The sequence below is a fragment of the Lampris incognitus genome, chromosome 8 (assembly GCF_029633865.1).
Source record: "Lampris incognitus isolate fLamInc1 chromosome 8, fLamInc1.hap2, whole genome shotgun sequence".
NCBI lineage: Eukaryota > Metazoa > Chordata > Actinopteri > Lampriformes > Lampridae > Lampris > Lampris incognitus.
Window position 1 is genome coordinate 44,789,032 of NC_079218.1, and position 27,604 is coordinate 44,816,635.

The following is a 27,604-nucleotide window of genomic DNA, read 5'->3' on the forward strand; positions in this document are numbered from 1 at the left end:
CGTTGCTGTAGACCAGGCAGTAACCGTGCTCATTTCGGGCTGCAAGTAGACGAGATGTCGATCGTATTTCGCAAGTCAGCAAATCATTCATTGCTGATCTCAGCACAGGAGAACTGGATGAACCAAAAATAACTCTCTTTATTCACCTCGCTGCCGCCACGTGTCTGCACTCTGCTGAGTGCACTCTTCTAGTTGTTTCTGGTCCATGTGGTGTGCGCTCGGGCTGCTGAGCGACATAAAGGAAGATGTGATGGTGATGCTGCAATAGAGCTGCTATAGTGCACAGTGGTGTGTGTTGTGGTTGTTGAAGATGGGGGGGGGGGCAGTTCGTTACTGAGGGCCCTGACTGAAACCCTACAGTACGCTACTGCAGATAACTCCATCCTCATATCGACTACATGTAGTGTAATTGCCATGTCAGCTTTTCAAAATGGGTTTGGCATTTGGCACAGATGATTTTTTTTTTATGTTCTGTTGACAAATTTCCAACAATTAATTTTACATTCTCTCAACCTATTTTGTGGTTTTTCTTTTATGAGAACTGGGGAAATATCTGTGGCAGCGTAACCAGAAATAACAAGCCTGAACTTGGCTTCCGCACACACTTTGCCAATGTCTCTCCCGTCTGTCTGTCTGTCTGTCTGTCTGTCTGTCTGTCTTTCAGATTGCTCTGTTTATTTGGGAGGATGGAAATGGTCCAAGGCTGACGGCTGTTCCAGAGTTCTGTACACAGCATAGAGACTCCTGTGTGACCAGCTTCACTGCCTACCTGCCTAATTGTGTATGTACAGCCCTAATTTATTTAGATTGACTTAAATCTACATTTAACTGGCGCAAAGCTTTAAACTTGTTGCTTCAGGTCAGCTGCAGGGAACTAACTGGGCAATTATTTCACATTTAGCTTTTACCCAAAGCAGCCTGCAAAGGAAGTCATGAATTTGCAGACATAATTTGTATGTCAGCCTGCAGATATTAGAGCAACTAAAAAGCAACAGATAGATCACCACTAGTGATGCAAGGAGGAGATTCTGAATTAGCTAGACAACGTGTGGCATAGAGTCTAGAACAGAGTGCTATCACACACTACGTATAACATCACAGTTATACTTACCGACCATCTCTGGATTAAGATAGATCTGGAAAGGGAATGTTTTTAGGCTTTTCTCGAATGAAGCGAGACAGTATGTATTTCTGAAGACAGGAGTTCGTTCTAGCATTGTGGGGCCAGGTGAGAGAGAAGTCTGGATCCGAGCCTAGCCATCTTGAAGCGGGCAGAGATGGTAATTCTCCAGAAGTGAACGGCCGAGGCTGATATTTGGTCAAATTAGAATTAAGGGGGAAAAAAATACGCTACTGACACAACATTGACATTGTACTATAAGATTAATATACTACGCCCTGCTGGTAGTTAAACTGGAAGTACAAAATAACACGTTCAGCTGTCGAGTCTTAAATTTCTGGGCGCCACTGTCATGTTCCCGAGGCGCTTGGTTTGACCTCTTGAAGCATGGCGTCAAAGGCCAAAAACAGATCATCACCCAGAATCACGGTAAATGAGCACAGGATATTTAAAGAAAGAAATCCTCTCTGAAGTGCAGATGTAAAGGTCAGTGATCACTGATGTGGTAAATAAATCCAATTAAAAAAAATCGAAATAAAACTAAAACTTTTAAGCCCTCATTAACGCCCCCTGGTGGACATACACTAGGTTGCAACCTATGAGGTCAACCTCTCATCATCCCTAATACCGCCTGCACCATTGAGCCTCCTTGAAAAAGATGGAGTTGGCCCACCACTTGCTCACATAAGAAATGAAGAAGCTTCTTCTTGCCATGTGAGCCAGAAGGAATGACCACAGTACTATTTTAGATATTCATTGGTGCTGATAATAGTGACCTGGGGCCTCATGTATCAGTCGTTACTATGGGCAAATTTGTTCTTACACACTCATGGGATTTTTTTTAGCCCTGAAGTTTGTCTCAGAGACCAGTGTAGAACCTGGGTAACCTCTGAATTTAGACACCGATTGGCTAACACTGATGTCTTTGCAGGCCTGGGCGATTGCTCGTTGCAAGAGGTAGATAATAGATGTTAGGAGGAAGGAATTACAAAAAACCATCATGCTTTTCTACTGGTTGCCAGACCATCTTGAGGGCTAAAAACTACCATGGGTGTGTAAGAACACATTTGCCCATAGTAACGATTGATACATGAGGCCCCTAGTCTGTGTTGTGTGCCGTATAACCTCTGTGTCAAGCAGAGATGACTGGAAAAGAAACTACAAATAGACTGTAATTAGCTTCTTAAGGGTTCATTCACATGGCAAAAAATACAAAGCAGACAAATTGGGTGAAATGTAAAAAATTTATCAAAGTCACCTGAAATGGGAATTGAACAACCAAATGTCAGAACAAGCGATAGAATGTCTGGCCATCCTGACTGAAGTTGAACCTCATATGCGTTGTTTTGTTCTACTGCATATACTCAGTCCCTGAGAGTGATTGTGTGGGGTGTGCACCCCATGCTTGTGCGTGCTCGTTGACCAAATACAGTTTTTACTACATTTTCGCTTGCAGAAGGCTGTTGTCATTCTGCTTCTCTTCTGTAGGGGGATCCAATAAAGAAGGAAGATGTTTTTGTTGCTGTGAAAACTTGCCAGAAGTTCCACTCTGACCGAGGTGTGTGCATGTGTCCGGGCATACTGTCTCTGCATACAAACCCCAATTCCAGTGAAGTTGGGACGTTGTGTAAAACGTGAATAAAAACAGAATACAATGATTTGCAAATCCTTTTCGACCTAGGTCGAAAAAGGATTTGCAAATCACTGTATTCTGTTTTTATTGACGTTTTACACAACGTCCCAACTTCATTGGAATTGGGGTTTGTACATGCAGTTGTTTTTATGGTGCAAGACCGGCTGACTTTTCAAAGACTTGTGTGTTGCAAGTGAGGAGGAAGAAAAGGGAACTTTTGAACCTCATTTGCAGCGTAACTTACCCACAAGGTACTCCAGGAGAATGTACAAACCAAAACATCCGTTAGAACCCTGCTTACCAGGAGCTTGAAACCGAAAAAAGTCCGAAATCATTATTTTCCTAAAAATGTCACTTTAATTGCTGATCATCCTTAATACTTAGGAATGTACAATAGTGATGGACATCAACTGGGCCTTGCCGGAAAGACTCTGAAGTGCTAAGAGTTGTTTCTGCAGCAATTTCCCTTCATCTGATAACTGCTGCGTCTATTTAACTGGTCCACCAAGCAAACGGGGGCAGTTTGATCACATTCAACAAGCTCATTTATTTATTTATTTATTTATTTATTTGGGAGGGATATTAACAACGGGCAGAATTGACGACTAGGTAGTGAATACTTTTTGCCTGTTATGAGTTATGAGCTGACTTTGACAGTGTTTTTTTTCTTTTTTTTTGGCCTCATAGGCGACAGTGGCTCGGAGGGTAGAGCAGGCCATCTGGTAACAGGAGGGTTGCCGGTTCGATCCTTAGCTCCTCCTTGCAAAAATTTCGAGGTGTCCTTGAGCGAGACACCTAACCCTTAACTGCCCCTGATGAGCTGGTTGTTACCTTGCACGGTTGACACCACCGTCTGTGTGTGTGTGTGTGTGTGTGTGTGTGTGTGTGTGTGTGTGTGTGTGTGTGTGTGTGTGTGTGTGTGTGAATGCATGGGGGAATGTGAGGCGTTCATTGACTGTACAGCACTTTAAGTGCCTGTTGAAGCTAGAAAAGCGCTATGTAAAGGCAATTTATTTACTTCCAGTTCTGAGGATATTTGAATGCAAATTGGTTTTCAACTGAAACTGGGTATTGCGCCTCAGGTAATTTCAGAGAGAATCAAGAGTTCAGGACTACTCAGCCACACTGGTGAAAGCAGCCCATTCAAATTCACCACCTCCCCTCACCAGGCTGCTTAATTGCAGCAATCTGCATAATGAGCCCCAATTTTCTGTCTGTTTTTAACGGGGTCATAATGAACTCGCATTCATGGATTGCTTCAAAATGAACGTAATTCACGGGTTGCTTTTCGTTTTTAGCACTAAACATCAAAATCAGATTGAAAGCTTGTGTGATGGCGAAAGAGTGCCTTATGACAGGGAAGCTAGCGTAAAACCTTTTAGTTGGAAATCTGTCAGTGATGAGGTCTAATCTGACGCCCATCAGTAGCTCCCACATTTAGATTCAAAAACCCCCTGTTCTGATATATGTCACTGAGCAAAACCAATGACCGTGAGCTGCCACAGGAGTACCCCTTTGAAAATGAACAAGATAAATACACGTTGACTAAAATGAAAGGACAAGTGACTGTTTTGAAGGCTTAGACACTGAACACTTGGGTGATATTTACATCGCATTTTTTGATGCACTGTTTCAATTTTTTTGCTCATATCTGATTTTCTTTTTTTTACATTTTTTGACCGCTTGTTACGTCTTCTTTTAAAAGTGACCAATATCTGATTCCTGCACTTACGCCGTGACTCTGGTTTGCACTTGCAACAACCCTCCTGAGTAGGCCTACACGAGAGTTTGGTCGCAGATGCAGAAATTAACAACCGCAGCCGTGTCCACTGCATCATTCAAAATTCCTCAAGAGTGGGATATCAGGGGGCATCCGAGTGGCGTGGTGGTCTATTCCGTTGCCTACCAACACGGGGATCGCCGGTTCGAATCCCCGTGTTACCTCCGGCTTGGTCGGGCATCCCTACAGACACAATTGGCCGTATCTGCGAGTGGGAAGCCGGATGTAGGTATGTGTCCTGGTCGCTGCACTAGCGCCTCCTCTGGTCGGTCGGGGCGCCTGTTCGGGGGAGGGGGGGTAGCGTGATCCTCCCATGCGCTACGTCCCCCTGGCGAAACTCCTCTCTGTCAGGTGAAAAGAAGCAGCTGGCGACTCCACATGTATCGGAGGCATGTGGTAGTCTGCAGCCCTCCCCGGATCGGCAGAAGGGGTGGAACAGCGACCGGGACGGCTCGGAAGAGCAAGGTAATTGGCCAAGTACAATTGGGGAGAAAACTGGGGGAAAAAAGAAAAAGTGTGATATGTGGCAGTTTGACTCGTAACTACACAGATTTTTCAGGTTGCGACTCACAAATCATTCAGAAAGTGACTCTGTCGCTCTCTTGATGAAGTTGTGCATCAAGACCTGCTGTGTAAACAGCCCCAGTCATTATTTAGACATTTTTACCTCACACTCTTATTCTAGACTAAAGTAGTGTCTCTCACAAGGTCACAGCTGTTAACGGATCACACAGATTTACTGCTGGAACCAAACCTGTGACATTACAGTTACAGAGTGAGCTCTCTCAGACTGCCCCCAGATCAGAGGTACTCGGCACTTTTCGTTTGCTGATAGAAATCCTGTGGCGTTTCCAGGATTATGTGAGAGAAAGAGAGATGGTTGTGATTAGCAGGTGTGACAGGCAGCAAAATGAGGTTTCATAAGTGTGACTTGAGCTGCGGGTGTGTGTAATGTTCAGGAAGAAAGGTGTTTGAAATTCACCCCCCCCACCCCCACCCCATTTTTCTCTCTCTGTCTCATCCTCTCTCTCATTTCCAACCCCTAGTGTCTGTGGTGAAGGCAACCTGGGAGAAAGATGCTGTCTTTTTGGAGTACTGCAGTGATGTCACTGATCCCTCCATACCCACAATCCATCTGGGGGTGCCCAACACCGAGAGAGGTCAGTTGCTCGGCCTCGGCGCCAACCTGATTTTCCGTTTAGAAAATAAAGTTAGGTTACATGAGGCTTCTTTCCCGCTGTTTAAACATATCCATCTGTTTCCTCTGCGGTGTATTGCAGATTTTTACTTACTCCCTGTGTAATGTGACCCTGGGTTGCTGCTGGAGGAAACCAAACATCAAAATGCTGCCAAGGCCGAATCTCCATAGCACTAAAGCTTTCATATGAGGTGGCGAGACAGATCACTGACTTTGAACAGATGGGAGTTGTTGCGGCACGGTGGCACAGTGGTTAGCGTGGTCGCCTCACAGCAAGAAGGTTCTGGGTTCGAGCCCCGGGGTAGTCCAACTTTGGGGGTCGTCCCGGGTCGTCCTCTGTGTGGAGTTTGCATGTTCTCCCCGTGTCTGCGTGGGTTTCCTCCGGGTGCTCCGGTTTCCTCCCACAGTCCAAAAACATGTAGGTCAGGTGAATCGGCCGTACTAAATTGTCCCTGTGCGTGTGTGTGTGTGTGTGTGTGTGTGTGTGTGCGCATGCGTGCGTGCGTGTGCGTGTCCCTCCCTGTGATGGCCTGGCGGCCTGTCCAGGGTGTCCCCCCCCCTTGCTGCACAATGACTGCTGGGATAGGCTCCAGCATCTCCGTGACCCTGAGAGCAGGATAAGCGGTTTGGATAATGGATGGATGGAGTTGTTAAGGTACCAGAGTTGCTGAAATTGGATACTCAACTTGAGAACAGATGAGGGAAAGTTGAAACTCGGATATTCTGACAGTGGCACATGTCTTTGTTTAAGAGCTTTCGTGTTCAACATGTACCACTTAGGCCACTATTTACTTCATTTAGCTTGTCATCACGCTAAATGAAATGAATCATCAAGCTTGTCATCAAGCTGGTGGATGGTAGCCTCGGTTCTGCGCTCTCTTGTCCTTTTTCTGTTTTTGTTTGTTTCATTTCCAGTACCCGCTCACTCATTACATACAGCAAAGAAGAATTTTTAACTCTCCAACTGTCCACTGGACAAATTGAACAGATGTTTACCGACTTGAACTGAACGTTTTAACAAAAGTCCTGTCGAGCTTTCAGCTGGTGCAGACTCCGACGTGAACGCCGAAGGGGTAAACGAGCCGGAGCGCTTGTTAAATTGTGACAGTGGGGATTTAGAACCACGCTACCATCAGTTCACCTGGCGAGTTTCGGCTCTCCTGCCAACAAGATGGATGAACTTCTACTCATAACAAAAAAAAAAGTCTGAAAAAACTTGGACTTTTCCAGATCTGCCGCCCTGTGCTTCACTGAAACCTGGCTTAGTGAGCAATATACCGGACAGTACATGTCATCTGCCGCAGTCCCAACTCCTCCAGGCGGACTGCGGAATGGAGTTATTGGGGGAGGGGGAACGGGGTGGCGGTATATGCTTCTACCTAAACCAAGGTTGATGCCACAGTGTTGAAGAAATCATGCAGCCCTCACTTAGAGACCTTTTTCATTGACTGTAAACCATCTATTCACCATTCTAGTCATCATTCTATTCACTGCGGGAGTTTTCATCATTTATTCTGGTCGGTGTCTATATCCCACCCCAGGTCTGTGTTAAAGAGGTGTTAAAACACCTGACTGATCAAATCACAAACACGGAGCACAAATATCCAGACTCCCTACTCATTATCCTCAGGGATTTTAACAGAGCAAACCTCAGCCACAGACTGCCAAAATACAGACAGCATGTTAAATGTCCCGCCAGAGACAAAAACACTCTGGATCATTGCTACACAATATTAGGTTATCATAATAGATAAGAAAAGGCCTCCATACTCTTTCAAATTTATTTGCATCCCCCTTCAATGTAAATTTGATTTTTTTCAAGCTTCGGGTAAAACATAATCTCTTTAAGCCATCTTGTATGGGATGGTGGCACCGCGCTCTTCCAATTGAGGGGGATGAGACGTTGAGCTAACAGAGTAGTAAAAGCAACCACATTGTACATTTCAGTCGACCACAATGCATCCTCTGGCCTCAATCCAAACAGGGCAATAATGGGCTGAAGTACAATTATCATATTATACATGTCACTATTTGATTCAAAGACCTTTCCCCAAAACGTCTGAAGGCTTGAGCATGACCAAAACATGTGCAACCAGTTTGCAGTGGTAGTCTTACATCGATCACAGGTGGGATCAATGTTTGGGTATATCCTTGCCAGTTTCACCTTAGTGAGATGGAGACGGTGAACTTGAATTGATGGAAAATTTGAATTTTTGAATTTAAATACATAAGGGGCCCTGTGATGGCCTGGCAGTCTGTCCAGGGTGTCTCCCTGCTTGCCGCCCAATGACTGCTGGGATAAGCTCCAGCATCCCTGCAACCCTGAGAGCAGGACAAGCTGTTTGGATAAAGTATGTAATGTATGCATGAATATACAAGAAACACTACTGGGAAGCCACAGAATGATACAAAAACGGGCCCATCCTTTAAAGCTCTCTTCAGGCAGGGGCCGAGTTGGCTCTCTTTCAAGGTTTCTGCCACATTGTGTTATTTCTTCTTGTTTTGATTCCTCCTGTCCTTGACAGAGGGAACAGATGGTGAGGTTAGAAATGAATAATTTTACTCCTGGCTTGTTAAGGCACACTCTATTTGCCTTAAAAAGAAGACTGTGATCCAAGAAAAAGTTAAAATTGTCAATAAAGTGTACTAAATGGACAGTACTTGCAGTTGAGAGCCATACGTTCCGTGCCAACAATCTGCTGAATCTCTCAAATCCTCCTTTAACTGGTGGTAGAGGGCCACTGACAAACACATCAGCATTCAATGAGCTGAGCATGTTCAACAGTTCAATAATGTCTTGTTTCAATACTTCAGACTGTTGCTTCGCAACATCATTGGGCACTATGATGTTTTTCACCGTTGGATAGGCAGCCACGATATAAAGGATTCTTTCTGCCAAGTCAGAGACCATATCCTTTGGAAAGCAAGAGTGTTTTGGTGTTCTTACTGGACACGCTTCTTACATCTTTTACAGCAAAGTCATCCACAATCAGAGCTTGAGGCCCAGTCATTAGCTTTCCCTGTAGATGTTTATTTTCTGATTTACTGTCAGTCCTTACCCAGCTTTGTGAAGATGGGAGGTTATCCAGGTCATCAGACGGACATCCAGGGTCCTGCAGCAGTGGAGCAAATCTGCTCTCCAGTTGCTCACTTGGTTGTTGGGGAGGTTTGCTGCTAGCTCTCCCTTTCTCAGCTGTCCACAGCTGTGTCTTACTAAGAACAGGGGTCGAAGAGGTGTTCTGCCTCGATGATAAATAATGGTCAGGTGCACGGAGTGAAATTTTAATTTTTCTGTGCGTGAGCATGTGCCTGCATTATGTACACATCAGTTGCCTTAACATTAATTCAAGCTATAGCTCGAAGTTATTGGTTAAGACTGAAATGTCAAAAGTTCAGGTGATAGCAATGTTAACCTTGGCCTGTGGTTATAAAGCTTCCAATAGCTGATAGCTGATCTAGGATCACTTTCAAAATCTAGCTCATAAAGAAAAAAGATGGGATGTGAAAGGAAAAACCTTATCCCAAACCCTATTAGGGGTCTTTTCGCACAGGATTTTTGTTATGTGGGGACATCCTTTAATTAACAATAATTGCAGAGATTGGATGTAATTTTTCCCCCTAGCAAATCTACTGTCTGTCCTGTGAAAATTCCACTGCAAATTATCTACTGTTTCACATACTTATTTTTTTCCAAAAAAAAAAAAATGTGAAGATGGAGGTCCCTTGATAATATCAATCCCATGCAAACTGGACTCTTAAGTAATTGTGACTAATTTGGATTGTCACCTTCTTGTGGTCTAAAATTCTGTCCTTCAGATGAGATGTTTAACCGAGGTCCTGACTCACTGTTCCCTAGTGTCCTGGCAAAATTCCCAGCCCAGCTGTCTCCATCTGGCCACATAATCATCATGTGTAATTGGCTCAGTTACCTCAAGCTGATGTGTGGTGAGCGTTCTGGTGCAAAATGGCTGCCGTGCATCACCTAGGTGGGTGCTACAAATTGGTGGTGGTTGAAGTGAGTTACACTCTTCACTGTGAAGTGCTTTTTACAGTCCTATCAACAACTATCAGAGCCTCAAACTCTGGACTGAATCATCCAAAAGCTACAGCCTCGTAGCTTTTGTATGCATAACGTGTATTATTACAATTGCAGAGCATTTTCCAGGGTATGTCATGGCTCGACAGTCTTTTGCTGACTTCACTCTCATGGTTGGAATAAAGACCAGTATATACTTCAACAATTTATGATAATCTGATCAAATGTCATCACAATGACACCACCATCCGTCACCACTCCACTTTGACTTGGATGCTGTCACTAACTGATAGTACAATGGATTGACCAAATTAAGGTTGTGATGACACAGTCTCATCCTATTGTCCAACGGGACAGTGCTTTGATAATGGCAGATTACGGTGACTTTAATCACTGAAAATGACAAAAGTCACAATTGGTTGAATCAAAATGTTGTTAGTGGTGGGATCGGGGCATCAGCCAAGCATATGGAGTCGCTACTCTTCGGTCGCTGGAACCGGGACCTGTAGAAGAGTCACAGCAGGCCTCATTGGAGATGCAGGGGATACAGCTGGCCCGTCTACAGCCCCAGAAACATGCCTTACAGCCACATTGACGAAGGTGATGTTGGATATAGCCATCTGTTCCTTTGCTCAAAAGAAATGTCACTCAGCATCATGGCTGATGCGGGATACATGCCAGGAGCTGAAATTGAGGCATGTGGATCACTGTTATCGTGCACACTGGAACTAGTACCATCATGTCAAGGCAACCATCAAAGCTACAGTCTGACTTTGAGTCCCTCACTCTAACTTTAGAGAGCTTGGGCAACATCCTGTCTGGCCCCATTCCATCCCTAGGTAAGGGGTCAGAGTGCTTTAGGTGCCTCTTCAGTCTGCACTTCTGGTTAATGAATGTCTGTACTGCTACAGGCCATGGTTTCATGAACAGCTTTGACTCATTCTGGCATAGGAGGGACTTTTACAAAAAAAGACAGTTTTCACCCAGACGGCGAGGAGGTTAAGCAGCTGACATATAACCTTGTCCCTTGTATAGCTTTTTTTCAGCCTGATGTTGCTGCAAGCAGAGATCATGTGTCAAACTCTGTATCTGTCACATGTCCCTGTAGCTCTCCCTCTGACAGGATACAGCCCTCTATTTCTCTGGCTGAGCCTGGTCCTCTCCCAGTCCATCCTGTCTCTGTCATAATTAACAATAGACCACCAAAAGGTGTCAAACACTGTCAGTCGGACTGCTGCCCTCTAATAGAGCTCTGTCCTCCCAATTACCAGATCCCCAATCTCCCCAGGCTCACTGGTCATGGTGGGGGTATTGCAGCTGTTTTTAAGAATAATTGATTTGTAAGCAGATTACATGGGGTACTTTCAATAGCTTTGAATTACTTCCTTTTAAAATTGATTGTGAAATCCCAGTATGTCGCTTGATTGTCTATCAACTACCCAAACCTAGCAATTCTTTTTTTAAATGAACTCTGAACTGTTAACTTCAGTGGTTCTCAAACATGATGAGTTATTATGGCTGGCGATTTTAATGTGCACACTGACAACCTCTCAGATTCTCTTGCAACCAACTTTTTAAATATTACCATCTGTTTAACCTTGTTCAACATGGAGGTATTATGTGGTTCAGCATGTCCTCTGTGTTATGCCCAGGGGCCCCGTGGATCCTTAAAAAGTCTTCAAGTATCTTGAATTGCTTTTTTTTCTCCTCTTTTTAATTCAAGGTCTAAAATATTTTAAAACGTCTTGAATTTTAGGAAGGGAGGCGTTAAATTTATTCTGGGGCAGAACGAACGAGTGTATATATATATTTTTGTTCAGTTTTTATTATGTTTTTTTTTTATATTCCACAACGGCCCGGCAATTGTTGCAAGCATGGTACAATGCATTTGTGCTAAATAGCATACGCTAGACCGCCAGAGGCAGTGGGACCGGGAGTCAGTAGCTAGTGGGCGACAGATGAGGCAGCGAGCAAAATGAAAATGGGTAAATGTAAATTCAATCTGAAATGCTTGGAGGACGACAAATATCGTAGGTGGCTTAAACATTCCAGCGATTCTTACGAGGCCTGATGTGAACTTTGTCGCAAAACATTCCAAGTGGCGACAATGGGTTGTAAATTACTAGATTCTCATATGAAATCTGAAAAGCGTCCAGTGGCCACAGACTTGAGGATGCACTGCCATCGAGTCATGTGTTGAGCCCGTTGCTGGCTTGGCAGCTCGTGGTAACGTTAGAGCTCATTTCCATCCATCCATTATCTGAACCACTTATCCTGCTCTCAGGGTCGCGGAGATGCTGGAGCCTATTCCAGCAGTCATTGGGCGGCAGGCGGGGAGACACCCTGGACACGCCGCCAGGCCATCACAGGGCCGACACACACACACACATTCATACCTAGGGACAATTTAGTACGGCTGATTCACCTGACTTACATGTCTTTGGACTGTGGGAGGAAACCAGAGCCCCTGGAGGAAACTCACGCAGACACGGGGAGAACATGCAAACTCCACGCAGAGGACAACCCGGGATGACCCACCAAGGTTGGACTACCCTGGGGGCTCGAACCCAGGACCGTCTTTCTGTGAGGTGACCACACTAACCACTGCGCCACTGTGCCTAGAGCTAATTTATCTGCTGCAAATGTGTCTTCCCGAGCTACAGGCTCCGTAACTACAGACAGCGTTCGGCAGTTTTTCTCCGACGGCCACGTTGAATGCAGAAGTGCTTCACACAAGTGGCAGAGAATACCACAGGGATGAAAGTGGCAACGCTGATAACAAAATCCAACACACTCTCTCTTTTTTCGTTTCTTTTCATCCCTGATTGGGTTTCGGCGGTACTGCAGATTGCTCTGTTACCGCTTCCCTCATCCCCCGCACGTCCTCACTAAGGTCCCTGTTCTGCTCTGTTTGTTCCTTCTTCCATCCTCCACTCTGCACTTGTTTTATCTGAAGTTCACAGGGAGGAAGAATTTCAGTTCTCAATTTCAGAGGACATTGTGTGGGCGTGTGGGGGGGGGGGTATGTTTTGTGTGTGTGCGCGTTTTGTTTGTGTGCATGTTTGTGCGTGCCCGATCAAGTTTAGTGTTTCAAACATGGTAACCGACTCCCGATTGTCAGAAGGCTTTTCCTCTGTTAAAATCTTTGAGGCTATCAACAAGGATCTAACTACGTATACTACGAGAGTAGTTCAACTGAACCGATGTTTATCTGCTTCTTAATCTTGCAGCCCCCATGCTGGGTTGTGTGGGTCATTTCCCCTTGAGGGTAAATTAGTGTAATTGCATTTTAATGTCATAGAAGCTGACATAGGCCTGTGCCAAGTTCTTGCTATGGTTGAGTTAGTTTCTTCATTGGGGAAAAACAATGTGGAAAAAGATGAGGGCCCACAGCTATAGCAAAGCCGATAAAGTCAAGTCAACATTTCAGAGCCGGGTCTACCTCCGCTTCTCTCCCATTCAAACACTCGCTCTTCTCAAGTCTTCTGTCTGTTGGTCTTGGCCTTGTTACTGATGGATCACAACACTGTTCCTTCCTCTTTACATAGAAGAAGGAATTGTCTCATACATTGCTGCAAACCAGATAATGCTGACATGGACTGAAGGTTGATACTATGTTGATCTGGAGCAAGACCATCAATCCACCTCTCAGATCTAATCTTACGAAAAGCCTGTTTGTCCTAATCCCATCCTCATCCCCTCTCGCTCTCTCTCTTTCTCTCTCTCTCTCCTTCTCCTCTTTTATCTGCCCTTGGCATGTTTTATCTCTTATTTTTTCCTCTTTTCCTGCAGGGCATTGTGGAAAGACGTTTGCCATCATGAGGCGGTTCTTAAGTCATGCCGTTCCAGAGGCAAACTGGCTGCTCATCGTTGATGATGATACACTTATCAGGTAAGTAAATGTGCCCGAGTTTGTTTTTAACCAACCCTGGATAATTCTAACATAGGACATGTTGGCCCTGTGTGATGGCGTGGTGGCCTGTCCAGGGTGTCTCCCTGCCTGCCACCCAGTGACTGCTGGGATAGGCTCCAGCATCCCCATGGCCCTGACAGCAGGATAAGCAGTTTGGATAATGGATGGATGGATGGATGGATGGATGTAGTAGTAAATATATGCTTTTCATCAACATTGTAGCAGTGCATTTCAAACTGTAGGGTAAGGAAAAGCTTCCCTCTGTGTGCTTCTGGTTAGCTGGTGTGGTACATTTAAACATAGTAGGTTACCTGACAAGCAGGGGTGTACTGGGAAAGATATTCAGCCCTGGACTAATCCGCCAGGACAGGTCGTTCTGAAAGTATTCAAAGGCTTTTGCAATGGAAAGTAGCATATGTCTGGGCGTCCAGGTAGCGTAGTGGTCTATTCCGTTGCCTACCAACACGGGGATTGCCGGTTCGAATCCCCGTGTTGCCTCCGGCTTGGTCGGACGTCCCTACAAACACAAAAACACAATTGACCATGTCTGCAGGTGGGATGCCAGATGTGGTTATGTGTCCTGGTCGCTGCACTAGCGCCTCCTCGGGGCGCCTGTTCAGGGGGGAGAGGGAACTGGGGAGAATAGCATGATCCTCCCACGCACTATGTCCCCCTGGTGAAACTCCTCACTGTTAGGTGAAAAGAAGCGGCTGGCGACTCCACATGTATCGGAGGAAGCATGCGGTAGTCTGCAGCCCTCCCTGGATCGGCAGAAGGGGTGGAGCAACAACTGGGATGGCTCAGAAGAGTGGGGTAATTGGCTATGTACAATTGGGGCGAAAAAGGGGGACAACCCCCCCCCCCCCCCCAAAATAAGAGGCTTTTGCAATGGAAAGTAACATATGTATATTCCAGGACATATTTCGGTAGGCACAGACTTATATTGTGACACGCCATCAGCATGACTTCAATAGTAACAAGTAGCCTATTAGTGAAGTCGTTTCGTAACCACAAGTTACAGCAGTTTTAAATTAACATGTAGCCTAGCCGATAATTTAACATCCATCTTACTGCTTCAGTCTGCTCCTTGAAAACAGTGTTGCTGGCCCCTTGAGGCTGCTGATTTTTAAAAAAAAATTTTTTACATTTGGATGCCTGTGCCTCTAATGGCTGCTTCCTTTTCTACTCTTAATTTCTTCATCCCTTCCTTTTGACATTTTATTGTCCATGGCTTTCGTTGGCTGTCTAACATGCATTAACTTGGTTGTCATTGGCCAGCTGTCACGACGGGAGCAGGAATTGAGGACCCAAATGCAGACAGCGGAGACAGGCTGGGCTAGAACAATGCTTGAGTAAAGCAAACAGGCTTGCAAAAACAGGAACAGTAGATACAGACAGGAAGGAAGGCTCGAGGCAAGGCGCAAAGCATCCAGCTACCAAAGTCAAGTCAAATCAATTTTATTTTTATAGCCCAATATCACAAAACATGAATTTGCCCTAAGGGGCTTGACAGCAACACAACATCCTGTCCTTAGACCCTCGTTATATTGATCAAACTATATCAATCGTTATATTGACTTTTGGTCAATATAACGATCTGACAAAGAGTTGGGGCAACCCAGGGAATATACTGACTGGGGAGCTGTCAGGCCAAATTGTGTCTGGGCTGCCAAAATGTGTCTGGGTGACATCATCGCAATGCAGTCGTGACAGCTCGCATTCCTGCCCAGCAACAGTATTTTGCAGTGATAGGCTGGGAGGCTGTCCAGCTAACGGGTTCCTGTTTTTAGCCTTCTCTGTTCATGAAAAGTCCGGTTGTTTAAAATAACATTTCGTGACCCCTTATTTTGGGTTGCTAGCTACCTAGCTAACTTGTCATTGATGTCAAAAAACATATAATAGCAAATATTGGACGTTTCATTTTAATAGAAAATAGGTTTATAGAACATCTTTATTGAAAATCTCATCCACACTACATAATGTTGCTAGCTAGCTAACAAGGTGATCAACCAGTCAGTGAACTTTCTCCTAAAAGTATGCTTTTTTGTGCTTTTCGAAAAACATACCCTAATATAAACAATTGCAAGTCGAATATAAAAGGTGACCCCGTGCATGTATTGTACAATGTAGCTAAAAAGAGTACACTATTAAACCTGCTTTTGCCTGCAATATGACGACTCTACGAACTACAGCGAGAGAGGAATGTCAGGAATGCGAGCTGTCACTATTGCATTTCGATGACGTCACCCGGACACATTTTGACCTGACAGAGCCAATCAGGGAAATGGGGGAAAGGGGAGCAAGGCAAGGCAGCAACAGAAATGGCAAGCCAATCGGGGAATGGGAAACAGGTGAGCCTTGAAGACTCAGGCCACACAACCGTGACGCCAGTGAGTCCTGGAACCCGGACGCAGCACGCTCTCGTGCCCACCCCGATTGACATGCACACACAGACAGGGCCGGTAAAATCTATGGATTTTTTTTGACAGCTCACTGATGCGTCAGCCCACCGGGATTTGTCCCGTTATGGCTGATGGCCAGTACACCACTGCCTGACAGTAGAGAAGAGACTTAAAAACAGTTTCAGATCTTTTGAAAATGGGTTCAATTCTTTGAAAATATCAAAACATAATTTCTGTTGGTTTTGACTGAACTCAGCTCTCACTGACTCATGGCTCGATATTGAAAACTTATTAAAAACCATCGGAGAGTTGTGCTGATATGTGCATGTGTTGTTGTGTTTCTTTGCATGTGCTTCCTTGTGTGTTTCTGTGGCACATTTCTGTCTATGTATTTCTGCTTATGTGTGTGTGTGTGTGTGTCTTTTAGTTTGCCCAGGTTAAGGAGACTGCTGCGCTGCTACGACCCCAGGGACCCAGTGAGCCTGGGGGAGAGGTACGGATACGGTTCCACACACCAGGGATACAGCTACACCACAGGAGGAGGAGGGTGAGACCTGCGATGGGGAGGTTGATGCTGGTGTGTGTGTGTGTGTGTGTGTGTGTGTGTGGCGGCGGCACGCTTCGAGGCGGTTTCCGAAAAACTGGATTTCCGGCAGCCCCCTGCAGTTGTGTGGAGGTGCCGGCCGTCTAGGGATCCCCCTTGTCATCGGAACCGTCTCCTCTACAATCAAGTCATGTGGCGTTGGGAGAAGCGCACCCCCCATGCCACTTTAAAAACCATCTCTGCGCAGGTATCTTCTTCTGCTATCTGAGTCCCCGACCTCAAAAAGTCTGGCAGCGATTGAGTATCCAGTGACGGGAGCAGGTCTGAATGAGCTGGGAGCACTTAGTTGGAACTCTGCACGCCAGCGGCACAGGGCAGCGGTCGTTAGCAGCTGGGATTGAGTGGCAGCTGTCTCCGGCAGACCCCTGTGCGTCTGAGCAGCCCTATTTAGGGACGGTACTGCTCACCCCTTTTGGGGAACAGCCTAGAAAAGGTGGCCCAAAAATTACCCACTCAACACTGTGTCTGGGCAGGAAACCACACCTGCCGGGCCATTCCACTATGCGGTCGAAAAACACATACTATACCACCAAGAATTGCAGCATGGAACATAAGAACACTCCTGGACGTCAGCCATGGTACGGACAGACCTCAATGCATAACAGCACTTATTGCCAGCGAGCTGAAGCGCTATTGTGTGGCTGTGGCGGTACTCAGTGAGACCAGCTCCTTGAAGAGGCCTTGCTCAATGAAGTAGGAGAGAACTACACATTCTTTTGCTCGCAAAGCTACCCCTGCCCCCTCCAGCACCACTTTTACATGCCCGGTCTGCAACCACAACTGTGCATCCAGGATCGGACTATTCAGCCACCAAAGGACTCACATATAGGAGAAGATGGTCATCATTGGACACGATGGACAACCAGCAAGCAAGTGTGTGTGTGTGTGTGTGTGTGTGTGTTTAAAATTGACTGCATTTATATAGCGCTTTTCTAGTCTACTGACCACTCAAAGTGCTTTACGGTGTATGCCTCCCATTCTCACACACACACATTCATACACTGATGGTGGAGGCTGCCATGCAAGGTGCCAACCTGCTCATCAGGAGCAGTTATGAGTTCAGTGTCTTGCTCAAGGACACTTCGACATGCTCTCTGCAGGAGCAGGGGATCATGTGTGTGTGTGTGTGGGGGGATAGTGAAACCACACCATAAAAAGCTATTTTCACAAATAAAAGAAGAAGAAAAAAACATCAAGGGTGGTAAAGTGAGCAGGGAAGACATCCGTCAGCCAGTGGCTGTGTGTAAAAAATCCACATGCAGGCAAGCATCAGCGCTGCTTTATTCTTTATTCTTCATTTCAGATCCCCATTAGTCACTACCTCAGCAGCGACTCTTCTTCCTGGGGTCCAGCAGTACAACAGTTAATTTAAAAGTCAACAAGCAAAAGCAAAACATATATCAATACAACAGCAATAACCAGAAACATCACACAAAACGAAACTTATCAAACAGTTTTGAGCACTACACAGAATTCTATATACCCATCATGCCCAATTAGAAAAAACAATTACCGTAAATGAGAAAAAAGATCAATTAATTAAAATAAAGCAGACATAACTCAAAACAACAGAATACAGTAAACAGACATAAAATTAGACCTAATGTAAAACAGTCTCTTTCTACTTTACATCTTCTCTCAGCCTCTTCTTGAATCCAACTCTGCTGGTAAGTGAAACCAAATGTTGTGGAAGTCCGTCCCAGCAGGTGATTGTCCTCTACATTACAGGCTTTTTTAAGACATCAGTTCTGGGTTAAGGCAAGGTGAAATGACCCCTCAAGGCATGTCTAGTGCCATAGTCATGACCATCACTAGTAAGCAACAGCTGAGAGGAGAGGCAAGCAGGTTTACGTAGCATATAAAGGTTTTTCATATATAGAATCAGGCTACAAGCTGGTCTCTCACTGACTCTCATCCATGACAACGCTTTATGCATTCTTTCAACACTTTTTCTAATCGAGCAATGCTGAGCGAGTCTCGCAGCTCCATTCTGGGTAAGCTGGACTTTACTCAGTTCTTGTTTAGATGCATTTGACGAGATTGCTGGGCAGTAGCTGCTGAAGACGCTGAAGCCCACCTGCATTGGGAGGTGCTGCTCTGTCACTGGTAGGAAATTGCAGAGAAAGACCAGAGGAAAGAGTATCCCATGGGGGGAGGGGGGGTCCATAAGCTATCACGTGTTAATAGGATTAATCATGAGATAGTCTCAAAAGCTGTAATATCAGGGCCTATCAGTGACTCATTGTATAGATATGAATTTGGTAAGATTGGATTTATCATGGGAGCATTTACAATTTCTCATACATCATCAGAGTTAGATCCTCGAGTGTAGTTTTTAAATGTAAAATGCACAACAGGGTTTTTTTGCCCAATAATTAATCCCTATATGTAATGTTTTCCTATTTTCTGATATTAAATGTGCCAGGGTAATGACACTTGGTAAAAGAAATTTTCCATATAGGTTAACTTCCATGATATATATATATATATATATATATATATATGCTGGGCTGTAGACTAGTGGTATTCAACCATGTGCCATTGAGGTACATTTCTGAGCATATTCTCATTCCAAACACTACACTTCATAATACACCAACTCATTAACACACCTTCAACCAGGCAGGGGAGGACCAAATGGTGAAATCAGCTGGTGTAGTGTTGGGTTGAAAAGAAAACCTGCACAGTGCTTGCCTCCCTACACTTACTCCGTTATACCCCCCCCCCCGCTTTTCTTCCCAATTGTATCTGGCCAACTACCCCACTCTTCCGGGTCGTCCCAGTCGCTGCTCTACCCCCTCTGTCGATCCAGGGAGGGCTGCAGACTACCACATGCCTCGTCTGATACATGTGGAGTCGCCAGCTGCTTCTTTTCACCTGATAGTGAGGGGTTTCACCAGGTGCTAGTCATGCATACTTCTACTGACTATAATATAGTCAACAATAAGTGGATACTCCTACTGACTATTTGAGATTTTCGTGATCGTTCACTAGATGCAGATCAGTCATTGATTTGGACAGGGAAGTCTTGCCTTTCATCACCTGATTCTTATAGGGCGCACAGTGGTGCAGTGGTTAGCAAGGTTGCCTCACAGCAAGAAGGCCCTGGGTTCGAACCCTGGGGTTGTCCAACCTTGGGGGTCATCCTCTGTGTTGAGTTTGCATGTTCTCCCCATGTCTGCATAGGACACACACCCAGGACCGATCAACCTGTGGTGGGCCTGCCTCAGCGGAGGGTGTCTTGTGATAAAAGGCCGAAACACCCTGTGATGCTGAGGTACACAACTGACGATGTGTCCTGGTGGTGGCAATGTCACCTTGGCAGCCATCTCCAGTTTATTTCCCACCGAAACTGTTGCAGTGCAAACACTAGGATTTAACAACCAGTCCTTTTTTTTTAATCTCCTGGGTGTTCCAGTTCCCTCCCACCGTCCAAAGACATGCAGGTCAGGTGAATTGGCCATACTAAATTGTCCCTAGGTGTGAATGTGTGTATGTCGGCTCTGTGATGGACTTGCAGCCTGTCCAGGGTGTCTCCCCGCCTGCCGCCCAATTACTGCTGTGATACGCTCCAGCATCTCGTGACCCCAAGTGGGATAAGCGGCTTGGATAATGGATGGATGGATGGAAGGTGCCATAAATTTGACTTATTTGTCTAGACTCTCTCTACCATTTTTTTTACATTTTTCTGTGTTTTTTCTTTTGTGTGTGTGTGTGTGTGTGTGTGTGTAGGATAGTGCTGAGTAGAGTGGCAGTGTCCAGGCTGATCTCCAGTGGTTGCAGCTGCTACAGCGATGACGCTCCTGATGACATGACGCTGGGAATTTGCCTCACTTCCTTGGGCATCCCCATCACACACAGTCCACTGTTTCACCAGGTAGGGCAGCATGCATAAAGTATATGCAGAACACACACACACACACACACACACAAGGGGATGCAAACTCATAGAGCATCTTTCTGTAATTTCAACAGTGAAGGTAAATGTGACGGGTGAGGTGGGGTGGGGTGGGGGTAAGGGGTTGCTTACAAGGCAGTCAAGCCTGCCGAGACGTGTCCTACTGTATGCACAAATTGAGCCTCATTTGTTTGTAAAGGTGTCAACAGACAAAGCTTTAATGTGCACGAGTACTATCTACAGCACTGATTATATTTGGGAAACCAGACAGACTGAGAAAGGTCTGTTTGGTTCTGTGCACTGTAGTGAAATTTAATATAGATTGATATAGTTTTATAGTGCCAGTAGCTGAAGATCCAAGCACAGATGGCACTTGCATATGTGTTGGAATAACAATAGATGTCCTTGTGTGTCTTACGAAGTCCAGTTCTAAGATGCTCCACAGCCTTAATTGTAGTCTTAATTGTTGTCTCAGGAGAAATCGAGTCATTTAAATTTCATTTGTATAGTCCATTATCACAAATTACAAATCTGCCTCATTGGGCTTTACAGCATTGCAACATCCTGTCCTTAGACCCTTGCCTCTGATATGGAACAACTCCTTAAAAAAAACCTTTGACAGAGAAAAAATAGGAAGAAACCTCAGAGAGAGCAACAGAGGAGGGATCTCTCTCCCAAGACGGACAGATGTGCAGTGGATGTTGTGTTTACAGAATAGAAAACAATTTACAGAATACAACATTGAACGAGGGAGCTGAGCCGGAAGGCAAAGCTCTCAATTTACCAGTCAGTCTCCGTTCCAACCCTCACCTATGATCATGAGCTTTGGGTAGTGACCGAAAGGATGAGATTGCGGACGCAAGCGGCTGAAATGAGTTTCCTCCGTAGGGTGTCTGGGCTCAGCCTTAGAGATAGGGTGAGGAGCTTGGACATCCGGAGGGAGCTCGGAGTAGAGCCGCTGCACCTTCACATCGAAAGGAGCCAGTTGAAGTGGTTCGAGCATCTGATTAGGATGCCTCCGGTGCGCCTTCCTTTGGAGGTTTACCAGGCACGACCAACTGGAAAGAGACCCTGGGATAGACCCAGAAGTCGCTGGAGGGACTACATGTCCAATCTGGCCTGGGAACGCCTTGGGATCCCCCAGGAGAAGCTGGAGGGCATTGCTGGGGAGAGGGACGTCTGGAGTGCCCTACTTAGCTTGCTGCCACCATGACCCTACCTACCGCGGAGAAGCGGCTGATGATGAATTAATTAATTAACAGAGGATAAAGAGGATAAAAGAATTATAACGGAATTATAAGATATATGGAGAATATGGTGAGGAGGGTGTCAAGCAGTGTCCAGATGCCACCGGAACAGCCCAGGACCCGAGCCACGCAACCACCATGGCAGTGACTGCACTGCACCATGTAGACCTGACGGAAGGAGAGACTACACATGTGAGAGACTCACATCACACCATTCACATACGCAGGAGAAGAGACAAGAAAAAAAACATTAGTCACACATCAACGTGAGATAAGGATATAACATTGAAACAGGATAACAAAATTATATGAATTTATAAGATATATAAAAAGAAAATGTGATGAGGGGGATGCCAAGTAGTGTCCAGGCAGTGACCACCATCACCATGGAGACCTGAGAGGAGGACAGACTGCACAAGCACACAGGGGAGACTCACATCACACCATTCACATACACAGAAGAGAAAGGAGAAGACATCATTCAGAGAGAGAAAAGACATGTGAGAGAAGAGAACAGTTTGCAATAATCTACGATATAATCTCGTCGACAGAACAGTGCTTGGTAAATTCATTGAGACGGAAACCGACCCACCATGCGCAGTGTGAAGCGCCGTCCTCTCAGTTTTGTCACATTTGGCTAAATCTGAGCAAATGGTATATCCTTATAAACATCACAATCCATCCTGCTACTTCTGTCAGTAGTCACATCATCAATAAACACCAATGATCAAGTTCCATTGGCAACCATACATTCCTTTTGTTCCCAACACTTTCCCTCGTCCCATCCTTCTGGCACAAGTTAATCACTGCTTCATCTGTCCAGAGAACCTTGTTCCAGAACTGGGTAGGTTTTTAGATGTTTTTAAACACAGTCTAATCTGGCCTTCCTGTTCTTAAGTGACACCAGTGATTTTCACCTGTTGTAAACCCTCTGTATTTATTTTCATGCAGGCGTCTCTTGATTGTAGACTTGGACAATGATACCCCTACCTTTCAAGAGTGTTTTTGACTTCACTAGATGTTGTGAGTGTGTTTGTCTTCACGAGGGAAATAATTCTGTGATCATCCACCGTAGATGTGCTCCGTGGTCTTCCAAGCCTTCTGGTGTTGCTGAGCTTGCCAGTGCATTCTTTCTTTTTAAGAATGTACCAAAATGTTGATTTGGCCCCTCCTGAAGTGTTTACTACCCATCTGATAGATTTCCTTTGCTTTTTCAGCATAATGATGGCCTCCGTCACTTGTATTGACACCTCTATCGACTTCATGTTGAGAGTTCCGATGAACAGCTACCAAATGCAAATGTAAATACTTGGAATGAATGCCAGACCTTTTATCTCCTTAATATGTCATGGCATGATAATGGAAAAGGTCTTACTTGCCCATGAAACCACTTGTTGGTCAAGTGTCCAATTACTTTTGATCCTCTGAAAATGGGGTGACCACATATAGAACTGGCTGTAATTCCTGAACGGTTAATGCAACATTTTTGTCCAATCCCTTAAATTAAAGCTGAAAGTCCACACTTCAATCACATATTGGTTACTTCATTTCAAATCCACTGTGGTGGTGTACAGGGGCAAAATTACAAATATTGTGTCACTATCCAAATACTTACGGACCTAACTGTAGATAGTTTTCTTCTATATGGTTTGAAAGTTGTTTATACACAACTCAGTCTAGTACTTTAAAAAAGAATGGAAGATTAGAGGCTGGTCAATAGTTATTAAGAGACCCTGGATCGAGGTGCGGTTTCTTAAGTAGACGTTTGACCACAGCTGTCTTAAAACTGCTGGGAACAGTGCCAGTAGTAAGTGATAAATCAGAATCAGAAATACTTTATTCATCCCCGAGGGGAAATTGGATTCCATTACAGACACTCACCCTCTCGCAAGAAAAACCAACAAGACAACAAGAAAATAGAAACAAATAGAAACAAGAAAAACAGAAATAAATAGAAGATAAAATAAGAAATAGAAACAAGAACAAGATATATAAACATGTGCACAATGCTCCAGCGTACAACACCCTACCTAAACTGCACCACTGCAGCATGAAACAAACAGCACAAATGAACACCCGACAGGGTAAAATAAGTCAAAGGGCCAGTCTAATGGACTCAAGATTGTCTGACACTGAAGGAGGAGTTGTAAAGTTTGATGGCCACAGGCAGGAATGACCTCTTGTTGCATTCTTTAGTGCATTTCATCAGAATTAGTCTATCACTAAAAGTACTCCTGTGCCTGACCAGTATATCATGGAGTGGGTGGGAGACATTGTCTATGATGGCACATAACTTCAACAGCTTCTTCCTTTGAGTAACCACCGCCAGAGAGTCCAGCTCCACCCCCCACAACGTCACCAGCCTTGCAGATCAGTTTACTGAGCCTGTTTGCATCCGCTACCCTCAACCTGTTGCCCCAACACACAACAGCAAACAGGAGAGTACTGGCCACCACAGACTCGTACCACATCTTAAGCGTAGTCTGGCAGATGTTGAAGGACCTCAGCCTCCCCAAAAAGTAGAGATGGCGCTGTCCCTTCTTATAGAGGGCATCGGTGTTCTTAGCCCAGTCTAGTTAACTGTCTATATACACCCCCAGGTACTTGTAGTACTTCACAGTGTCCACACTGACCCCCTGGATGGAAACAGGGGTCACCGGTGTCATAAATTAACAATGTCCAGCATTGTAGGTCCCAGGAAAGGCCAGAGGTCTTTAAAAAGTGTAGCTGATAAAGGGTCAAGTAGGCAAGTAGTTGGTTTAGAAGCTGGCACAAGCTCAGTTAAAGTATCCAGAGAGATAGTCTCAAAAACTGTAATAACAGGGACTATCAGCGACTCGTTGTATAGATATGAATTTGGTCAGACAGGATCTGCAGAAATAGCTGGAGTTGAAGAACTAATTTTGTTTATGATCTCAACCTTACTGCAGAAAAAGTCTAGAAACTCATGGGTCATGAATGATGAGTAGCTAAAAGTAGGCGGCTGCTTTTTAGTAAATTTAGCTACAGTGTCAAAGGGAAATTTTCTTGATTTTGATTTTTTTTTTTTTTTTTGGATTTTGATATACTTTAATGTTCCCCATAGGGAAATTACGCTGTGCATTTAACCCATCCTTGTTGTGTAGCTAGGAGCAGTGGGCAGCCGCCGTGCAGCACCCGGGAACCAATTCCAGTTAATCCTGCCATGCCTCAGTCGGGCACATGCATTTCTTTTTGATGGTGGGGGAAACCGGAGCACCCGGAGAAAATCCACCGCAGACATGGGGAGAACATGCAAACTCCACACGGAGGACGACCTGGGATGACCCCCCAAGGTTGGACAACCCCGGGGTTCGAACCCAGGACCTTCTTGCTGTGAGGCGGCAGCGCTAACCACTGCACCACTGTGTTGCAAATCTGAGACAAAACAAATCTGGGGTTATGTTTATTAATATTGATTAAGCGAGAGGGATATGTTGCTTTTGCAGCTGCTAAAGCATGCTTGTATTTCAATAAACACCCATGCCAAGCTAGGTAAAAAACTTCTAATTTTGATTTTCGCCATTTACATTCCAGTCTCCTGCAGGCCCACTTGAGAGCACGTGTCTCGTCGTCAAACCAGGGTGTAGGCCTCTTTAGTCACCTAGCTCTGGTAGTGAGAGGTGCAACTGAATTGAAGAGACTAGAGAAGGCCACGTCTCTGGTGAAATTTTCAACAGTGTCAGTCTCTACAGTGGAAGGAGCCAAGACTTCAGGCAGCTTGCTGGCCAAATGCAGCTACAGTGGATGGGCCAGTGTGACGGGTGGCAATACCATCTGTGCTGATTTTAACAGGACAGGCCAATAATCCTTTCAAATTTAATGAGAAAATGATATGACGCAGCAGATGCGGTTGGCAACACAGTCAGATCAGAAACAGCTATCCCTTTACCTACCACAGGGAATTTTCCCAGGACACCGGGGGACCCCCTACTCTTTGCCATTACCAGAAGTCTGAAAATGTACACATTGTACATTATATTGCACAATGATGGCGACCCTTGAGGCTGTATTGACTGTTCGTAAGAGAGGTGGCCTGTGCGGGAAAAAATGCACTTGTGTCTGTGACTGTATAAGTTCTCGGAGGAAGTAGTCACATTTGTATATGTGTTTGTGCTATTTTTTACTTGTATTTGACACACTGAGTTTGGACTGTAAGGTATGTTGCCATCGATGGTGTCCATGATGAAAGAGTTAGCGTTTTGGAGTGAATAAAGCCACTACTTCCATCATTGTTAGCCACCCGCAATGATGCTTACTTGAAAACACACACACACACTGCATTAAAACATACACACACACATACACAAAGATTCACATACCTCTTGTTTGTGTTGTTTTAGGCACGTCCAGAAGACTACCCTAAGTCCTTGCTGTCCACACAGCGCCCCATCTCCTTCCACAAGCACTGGAACATAGACCCCGTGGCCATCTACAGACTCTGGCTGCAGGATGCCCCTTCCAGAGATGAACTCTAGGAGGTGTGTGTGTGGGTGTGTGTGTGTGTGTGTGTGTGCGTGCTTGTATGCATGCCTATGTGTGTGTGGATGTCAACCTTGGAGCTTTTTCGACAGACTTTGTGGAGGTGCTGGAGCTATAAAATCAGATATAATATCCAGAACTACAATTCCACTGGTGTTTAGTCACACAACTCCAACTGACTGACACAAGTGTTCTGCATTAAGGCTAACCAAGTGAGGTTCTCTCAGACCCTTTATAGATCGTGCTGTATTCATTTGCTGTGTGCTCATGACTTGAAGAAGGTCTCTGACCAAAAGCTTGCAAACAAAAAATCGATTCTTGCACAGATTTGAGTGTGCGGATGCACTTTTCTTTTCATTCAGTCAGCTTCTTCCAATCTGAGAAATGTGGACCATAAAAGCAAACATGCAACAATGATATGTAGTGTTTATTATTGGTATATGATCACGATCATGTATTATTTACTATTTGTAAACCATTTGGAAGTTTGTAATTCCTGTGTGTTGTATCATTTTGACAGTTTTATCCAAACACATACATGTTTTAGTTCACGTGACAGTGTATGTTTCTTATGTGTGGCCTTGTGCGAATTTAATTGTTTTAAATTGAAAAGGTATTAAGATATTTTGGCAAACATAATAAAACTGACAAATGGGGAGAATGTTTTCTTGGCAATGCATTTCACATTCATGGATTTTATTTTATTTTTTTTTACACGTGACGTGATCGCCCAACTTAGCTGGCGACATCCTCTTTCGAGACCCAGTGACGTCCCAGCTCAGAATGTCGTGTTTCATCAGATCTTCTGTCAGTGTCATCACTTTATCAAAGCCATTTTGTGTATTGCTGAATGTACTGCAGCTCTCCTGAAGACATTCAGTCAGATCAGTGCAGTCTGTCACTGATATGGTGGAAGATTGCAAGCCCTTAGTGGCATAGTCCCTCATTTCATACAACTTGTTGAACATGGCAAGTAGAAACAAAATTGTTATTTGTTTTTTTTATTTGCATTTGCTGAAGTAGGGAATAGGTGAAAAATACAATTAGCCTTTTGGAAGCTCTCACCCATCTTAACGGTTGGCTGATGGAGCCCTCACCCATTATTATAACTATAGCTGATTACAGGATTCAAACACGCTGCAGGGTATCCAAAAAGAGACAGAGACAGTGTAAAGAACAACTACTACTACTACAACTACTTTCGGCTGCTCCTGTTAGGGGGTCGCCATAGCGGATCATCCGTTTCCATTTCTTTCTGGCTTCTGCATCTTAC

General features: G+C 44.9%; 1 protein-coding gene across 1 annotated transcript in view; it reads left to right on the top strand.

Moving 5' to 3' along the window:
- The window catches only part of b3glctb (beta 3-glucosyltransferase b), a 49,249-nt gene extending 22,922 nt beyond the window's left edge, over window positions 1-26,327 (top strand). The window contains exons 9-15 of the mRNA XM_056285331.1: window positions 665-781; window positions 2,609-2,678; window positions 5,580-5,693; window positions 13,560-13,659; window positions 16,510-16,629; window positions 20,419-20,563; window positions 26,193-26,327. Coding sequence (XP_056141306.1) covers window positions 665-781; window positions 2,609-2,678; window positions 5,580-5,693; window positions 13,560-13,659; window positions 16,510-16,629; window positions 20,419-20,563; window positions 26,193-26,327 — 801 coding nt within the window. The remainder of the gene's footprint in view (window positions 1-664; window positions 782-2,608; window positions 2,679-5,579; window positions 5,694-13,559; window positions 13,660-16,509; window positions 16,630-20,418; window positions 20,564-26,192) is intronic.
- Window positions 26,328-27,604: the final 1,277 nt, after the last annotated feature.